Source organism: Bos indicus, chromosome 10 (genome assembly GCF_029378745.1).
Source record: "Bos indicus isolate NIAB-ARS_2022 breed Sahiwal x Tharparkar chromosome 10, NIAB-ARS_B.indTharparkar_mat_pri_1.0, whole genome shotgun sequence".
In the NCBI taxonomy this organism is placed as follows: Eukaryota; Metazoa; Chordata; class Mammalia; order Artiodactyla; family Bovidae; genus Bos; species Bos indicus.
Genome location: NC_091769.1, coordinates 40,622,193 through 40,630,036, shown reverse-complemented (window position 1 = coordinate 40,630,036; position 7,844 = coordinate 40,622,193). Strand labels below are relative to the sequence as shown.

General features: G+C 48.2%; 1 protein-coding gene across 1 annotated transcript in view; it reads left to right on the top strand.

The window, feature by feature from the left end:
• The first annotated feature begins 919 nt into the window (after nucleotides 1–919).
• The window catches only part of MDGA2 (MAM domain containing glycosylphosphatidylinositol anchor 2), a 917,184-nt gene continuing 910,259 nt past the window's right edge, over nucleotides 920–7,844 (top strand). The window contains exon 1 of the mRNA XM_070797384.1: nucleotides 920–2,450. Coding sequence (XP_070653485.1) covers nucleotides 2,171–2,450 — 280 coding nt within the window. The 5' untranslated portion in view covers nucleotides 920–2,170. The remainder of the gene's footprint in view (nucleotides 2,451–7,844) is intronic.

The following is a 7,844-nucleotide window of genomic DNA, read 5'->3' as shown; positions in this document are numbered from 1 at the left end:
GAAGCGGATAAATGAATACTATGCTCCAGATTTTCCATAGCAATTACTTTTTTTAAAACACATGTATAAATGCACGTTTTTAGCTATTTTAATCACTTCCCTATCCATATGTTGTTTGAAAAGTGAAGAATATATTCGACAAAGTGGACTGCGCACAGGAAGCACTAATTATTGTGGCTACAGAAATCACAAACCACTACTTATATTCCCAGTTTTCGCCTATTAATTTTAGGTGAACTATTTCTACACTGGTTCCAGTGTAAATACAGGTGCTTTGCATTTCCTGAGCCTTTTGTAACTATGAATTTCTTAAGCTCCTCCAACATCAGGGCTAGCTCTGCCCCAATGAGAGACTCCGTCTTTCAGAGAAAAGATCTTTTCAAAGCGGTTAACTTTCGTAGGCGACATTGCATATTAAACATACTAATCTCTGAACTCTAAGGTGTTTTTCCCTAAGAGCCTTCATTGCTGTGATGGCCATATTTCTCTTTAAAAGAACAGATATAGGGAAGAAACGGTGCCGTTCCCAAGCGTGGTGGCCTGTTTTGCCCTCTAGTCAAGCAGAACGGATCCTGGGAAACCTTGGGCGGCGGGGAGGGGACGGTGTGTCCTGTAGTTACCCGGGGTCTAAGGTGGTAGCCGGCCTTTCGGCGTGCAGACGCCAACAGCGGAATCAGCAATGATAACTGGCTTCCGCGGCCGCGCAGGTCCGGGAGGTGGGGGCGAGGGGCTCACGGGGAAGGCTGGAGGCCGGATGCCGCCGGGCTCGCGGAGCCTCTCGGCGCTGTCCATACTGATGAGCTCCTGGGCTGACACAGGAAAGCAGAGCTGAGGAGGAGCAGAGGAGGCAGAGGAGGCGCGGAGGAAAGCGACCGAGCCGCGCACCCGGCTTTGACGTCGCCCGGCTGCGGCTAGCAGCTCGCGCTCTCAGCACGTAGCGCACAACGTGACCACACACAGCCCTCCTCTCCGGCAGCCTGGCAGCTCAGCAGCCCGCTCTCGGCTTCGCCCTCCTCCTCCGTCTCCTTTCCGCCTCCGCGGCGCGCTCCCCCGCGCACACCCAGGGATTCCGGCCGGCGTCGAACCTTCGGCGCTCCGCCGCCCAGCCCGGACACCTCCGCCGCAGCTGGGGCCCAAGCGGCGGCCACGCAGCCGGGGTCCTCCTCAGGCAGCTGCTCTCGCGTTCACCTCCGGATGCCAGCACTACGTTAGCTCAGGCGGGGAACCCCTTCTGCGGCTCCCTCCTCTAAACTCCCGCCTGTCCCGACCGCCCCCATCCCTCCACCTGGCGGGGGCAGCGCGGAAGCGAAGAGGACGCGCGCGGAGCCGGTGGGCACGCGTAGACGTGTGTGCGATCCGGTCTCTTCTTGGCTTTCTCCCTCTCTTGCAAGTGGCGGTGCCTGGACTGCTTTCGGCTCCCGGAATTGGTGCGGCGGGCCTGAGACCCCCTCTTCGCTGGCGGGGCGCTCAAGGCTATTTTGGAGAACAGTGGCGGCGGTGGCAGCGGCGGCAGCTGAGGCTGGTGCCCGAGAGAGCTCCAGACGCACACTCTGCGCCCTGCCGGTCCCTCTCCTCCTTCTTCCCCCTCCTCCCTTCCCTTTCTCCCCACCCCCGAACCCCTAGTCCCACTCCTCCTCTTCCTCCTCCTTCTCTTCCTCCTCTCCCTGCTCGGCGATGCGAGCCTGTATCGTGTAACAGGATTGGCGTTGCAATGGCAACTGATGGAATGGGGGAAGGCAAGACAGCAGGGCTGGGGGCTCCGGACTGCGGACCGGCGGGCCGCTGCCGCCGCTTGACGCTCCTCCGGGAACCTTCGCGAGTTACTTTGTAAAGGCGAACCCAAGCGAGGAAGCCCCTGCTCGGTGCCCCGAGTCAGAGGCCACTTCCTGCTCCCTGGCTGCCCGCGCCAGGCTCGCACCGCTCGGCACACCCGGCCCCTCGCCCGCACCCGCCGCTGGCCCAGCGCGCCGCCGCCGCCGCCGCTGCGGAGACTCGAGCCGGCTGCCCTGAAGAACCCTTCGCCTCGCGGCTCCGCTTCCCAGCACGCCCCCTGCTCCTCCCCGGAGTCTGCGATTTTCCCAGGCGCCCGGTGTGAGTGAGGCGTGCGTGGAAGTCTGTGTCAGGGTATTGTGTTGTGTGAGTGTGTGTGTCTGTGTGTGTGTGTGCGTGCATGAGTGTGGGGTGTGCGGGGCTCCTGCGCTCCGCTTTCGGCCGCCGCGGGGAAAGGACGGACGCACGGCGCTTCTCTCTTCCGCGAGCGATTCCCAGGCACCTCGTCTCGGCTGAGGCGCTAGCGGAGCGCGCCCGGCTAGCCGCCGGCCTCCAGAGGGTCCCGCTGCGTCCCCCCCGGGCTGGATATGTTCATGTTCACGTGAAGATGGATTTAGTGTACGGTCTCGTGTGGCTGCTGACAGTCCTCCTGGAGGGAATCTCTGGCCAAGGAGTGTACGGTGAGTGGAATCGCGACGCTGTCGTGACCTTGTGATTCTTAGGTAAGATAGGCTGGTGAGCGAAAATGCACGACTCGCGCCGTTCCGGGGCCCCTCCCGGCGTGGCTTTTGATTTACACTTCGTCACGTTATTGGGAGCGATAAGGAGGCAGCGAGCGCGCTGCGGATTGGGCTGCGAGCCGCTCTCCCAGCGCCTCGGTTCGGGTTCAGTGTTGGGTCGAGCCGGCAGCCCCGCACTCATGCGAATGAGTGACTTTGCACTTGATTTATCCCCTCTGGGGACCGGAGCTCTAGCAGTCTTGGGTTTAATGATGATTGGGCTCCTTGCAGGCTTTGGCGTCGATGTCGCCGTTTCCTCCGAAGGGAAGCTTCGAATGTGACCCTAGTGAGCTTCCCATTGCTCTCTGCCCTCCATCCTCCTCCCCCAGCTTTCTCCTTCCCACCTTTTCCTTCTTTGAGGGGAGAGGGGGGAGTGGAATGTCTCCTTGACTTGATTTTCCGGCTCAGGAAGTGGGTTGACAGTCGAGTTACATCCTGCACCAGCCGTTGCCATGAGCACTGACTTGGGAGGGGAAAATAGAAGTCAAGATTCTCGGTGCCAGACGCAATTAAGGAACATGTTTATGTGAATGGATGAGCAAATGCATGAATGAACGGACAGCCAAGTCCGCGCGTCTCGGCTCCGGGGCAGGACGCAAGCTCATTGCAACTGGAACACAATCTCAGTTCTCTGGAAAACCCAGGGCTGGTCGGGCTAGGATCGAGAGAAGGGCAGGCTTGTTAACTCGGATGTTTTTAAGTCCTCAAGAGCAAATCCAGGTTCCTTTGCCTGTCAGCAGTTGGCACCCTTGGCTTTCGAGATTGAAAGATACACACACACACACCCTCAGGCTTTGGCTGAACTGAAAGGTACGTCTTCTCCTGGGACAAGCAGGCGGTGACACAAAGGAAAAATAACTTTTGTATTTTCGAGGTATGGTGGGAAGGTTAGGAGAACAGCCCTTGAGGGGACAGTAGGCCGAGACTCCCCCAAAGCATCTAGGCTATGGCCGACATCCAGAAAAAATGAAATTTGCACATCAACACACCTCCCCGCCCTCAACCCCGACCCCCGGCCTGTGATTTCCATTTCCCTAGGGCCGAGACCCCAGCACCACAGAAGCTGCCCGGGGGTAAAGGGCATGAGTGTCTGTGGAAGCGCGGACCTTAGAAGTGACTTTGGAGTGGGCGCAGATGCCAGGGGACCTTGAGTCCTCGAACTCTGGGAGCCTAGAGTGCGCAGTGGGCAGCTGTTTGCGAACTGAGCCGCGAAATCCGACCGAGCCTTAACTCTCTCCGCTGTGTCTGGTCCAGGGCTAAGCCGTGCTGGGGGTGGAGGGAGAGGGTCTGGAGCGGAGAGCACTGGTCTGTGCTGAGCTTCTGCGGCCACTCCCCTTGCCTGTCTTCCTGCCTCCCTCCTTGGCTCTAGTCAGGAGATCCTCACTCTCTGCCAGCTCTAAGCATCTGATTATCTCCTCTCTCCGCACTCCCTCTTTCCAGAATGAAATTGAGAGCTTTCTTGGTGGTGGTGCTGGTGGTGGTGTTGCATGTAGGAGAGAGTTGCCGAGACTCTCCGGAGATCTTACCCGCTTGGCTGATGGCAGGAGGTGGGGCCTTGACTAGCAGGAATTCATTTAGAGCTCTTTTGACTTTTGCTGGACACTGATGTCTGGCATCTGAGAGTGGCTGGGATTCTAAGGGCGGACCAACGTTGCAGATAAACGATAGAATCTTCTCAGGAAGCTGTTCCCTAGTCTGAGAGAGTCTGAATTCTGCTTATCCAAGTCTTTATTTCTCTCCCATTGGTTCATATTAACCCAAATAAACAGAGGGGTCTTTTTTTTTTTTGGGGGGGGGGGGGTGTGTGTGTGTGTAGGAGATAATGAGAAGTGAGACAGTTGGGTGGGGGGTAAGGGATGTTTTGGAACTGTCTGGATTAGAGAGGCAGTGTTCCATTTTTCTGTCACTTTTTGCCATTTAGATTATTTGCTCTGGCAAGTTCATTTTGGGTAGTGGCAAAGCATAAGATCTAGGACCTAGAACAATTGCATCAAAATGATCCTGTGCTCAAGCTGATTGACATTAAGGGGGGAAGCATTTCTGCTACTGAGCTGATCTTAGTTATGAAGGTGGTGGTCTTCTTCTTTTTTTACTGTTGGTGTGGTTATTAGTCACTTAGCTAGGAATAGAATTGGCTTTGTGTGAAAATTAGGCAGCATCTCTAGTCGTTATAAATGTCATAGCTATTAGATAGGTGAAAACTATATTTATCTATTATTTTTCAAATCTGTCTTTTGTGTCACAGAAGTTAGATTCTCAAAGTGGGTACCCCTAACCTTTAGCATCAGTGTCCCCTGGGAACTTGTTAGGAATGCAAATTCTCGAACCCCTCCCAGGCTTTCTAAATCAGAAATTCTGAGTGTGGGACCCACATTCTGGGTTTTTCACCTCAGGTGATGATTATAATATAAGCTAAAGTCTGAGAACCACTGATAAAACTGCAAATTCCATTGCTTTGACTTTGTAAACCATGACCTTTCTTAACCTGAAGTAGCTTTATTTTCATTTGTGAAAGCATTTATGGGGAAGAGAAGATTTTATTTTTATTTAGGCTTAAAACATTGATCAGCTGTAAAATAGACATAGATAATAAGAGTTAAGTGTAAGATTATAAGAAGTGTGTTTTGAACATTTTACATAAGGAGTCTTGAAAATAATTTAATTTAAAAAAGCACGACAATTATAAACAGACACATCAAAGACTCGGTAGGAACTTTGCTAGCATAAAAGTCTATGCCCCTGTATCCCTTTATTTACCTGTATTTGCAGATCTAAAACCATCCATGGTATACACAAAGGATTACTTCTTAATTTTGTCTTCTAGTAGCTAGGATCAAGAGGAAATAAAATTATTTTATAGGTAGTTTAGGCAAAATCATTTCATTGCGGTCTAAAATTAATTACAAGATTTAAAAATACATCACTGTGACTTTTCTTCTTTGAAATAGCTGGTCAGTCCCTCACTCTTCTACTGCTCGCCTGGAAAATTCTGAGCATGAAATTCAGATTTTTTTAAAGTAATTGGGAATATTTGTTTTAATGCATAGTTTATACTGTCTCGAGTTAACTCTAATTGTCTTCCTGTTGTGCTTGATCTGTTTGGTCCTTTGTGAACTACTTAAGTATAAAAGTTTCTGCTATGGAACTAGGAACTTATCGTCATTTATCTGGGAATATTGCTTAGCAGACTTACTTCATTGTAGCTGAGATTTGTGGATATGTGGCATATGGGAAAGGAAGATTATCCTTTGATTTATATCTGCCTGTCTACCATTCACCAATGATTCTGATGTTATTAAAAAGCAATTTTCGAAATGATATTTTTCCCTGTAGATATCTATATTTGTGCAGTCTTCAGAATCAGTTTCCTTAATTATATATTGTCCCATCTTGAATTTAAAAAAGTTATTTGTAGTCAAACCTTTTTAGTAAAATAATCTTGGAATTGTAAAGTTTTATTTTAATATTCTTTTTACTATATTAAACATCACTGAAACTAAAAAGTCATTAAAGAACTGTGAACTGGTACCCATTTTTGACATTGTGAATTTTGTTGCATTAAACCCATTGCATTAAGCTTAGGAAAACTAGTAAACATAGCATTCAGGGTCAAAACGTAAACCCCAGTTAAGTGTATACTAGTGCAATACTTAGAGCAGAGTGATCCAAAGTATTTTCCTAGTTTTTAAAGCTTTCTTTGTAAATTATTCTGTGGATGTTTTACTTGTTTCTTAGAGAACCTGTTGATAATTACATAATTTTGAGAGGCATATCTCTTGTAAACTTCACAATTGTCTTCTTTAAAAAGGAAAAAAAAATACTATATTTTTTACCTGTGACCTATTATAATTTCCAAGGAGGTTAATAAAAAATTATAATTGCTGTTATAATCACTGTTGTTTTTTAGTCACACGCAGTCATGTCTGACTGTTTGCAACCCCATGGACTGTTGCCCATTGGGCTCCTCTGTACATGGGATTTCACAGGCAAGAATACTGGAATGGGTTGCCATTTCCTTCTCCAGGGGATCTTCCTGACCCAGAGATCAAGCCCGTATCTCCACAGATTCTTTACTTAGCCATCAGAGAAGCCTTATAACTGCATTAGTGCAGAACAAATCCCCACTGCAATTGAAAAACCAAGTGAATGTCTTTGAATAGTTTTTAAGGGGAGCCAAATCGACTGATGACTTGGTGTCCTAATATAGTTAATGTACTGCCCATAAATAGCTTGCAGGATGTGCTAGAAACAGTAAATAGAATAAATTTATCAACATGTATATGACAAATTAGCAAGCTGTATGCTCTCAATTCAAGTAATATCAATTATTCTCACAAATTTTAAGAATGACACCTCAGGCAGTAGCCGACAGAAAAGATTGGTGGAATTGAGAACCAAAGGATAAGGTAGAGAAGAAGGATCTGGAAGGCTGTCAGTGGGTTGAATCTAAATGTACAGCTTGACCCAAAGGGATAAAAGTGCTCTGGAAGGTCAGTTGACCATTACATCTGGTCCCAGAATATTGCCATCCTCACGGCAAGATTATCCCAAGGTGCAATGAATTGTGATTTTTAGCCCATTTGAGTTTGGAGAAACCTTGTGATCAGGTACCGCTTTTTGATCAAACACATATTTAGGGTGTCAGTCTATGGGAGGAGGGAGGATGGACTTTACTGAATGTTGTTTAAAAAGTAAATCTGAAGCTCTTTCGTTTACAGTTAGCTTTAACCTTTTCTCTTCCCACTTCTCACTCCACTATCCGTATGTACACCTGAGAACACACACACACACACACACACACACACACACACACAGCACATCCTTAATCATCACCACTTTGGTCACCATCACAAGAAAAAGTAGGCTGTCCTTTGTATCTCCAGATGATTTTTGTCCATTCAAAGTTGTCCTTACTGTTTATGTTACTGAAAATTCACATGCCAGATGAGCAGATTATTTTATACAGTATTAATTACTCATGTCCTGTTTGTCCCCGGGAAGCCTCTAAGTGATTTATTAAGTATTTTAGATTGACCAGGTTGCACATCAAGCCTAAGAAATCATTTTCTAGTGAACAAATCAGTGAGGATGCCAGGGTCCTGACAATTAGGAATCAGAGGTTAAAAATTTAGGGGTGAAGCAATGCTGCTGAATAGATGTCATAAAAGAAATTCAAGGAATGCATTTTTCTTCATCATCTTTGCTTAATTTTATTGCCTCTGGTACCAACTCTTCTTACTGATATTGTAAAATTCTTTTCGTTTTTGTTTTGTAAGGCAAACTACCTTGAACTGA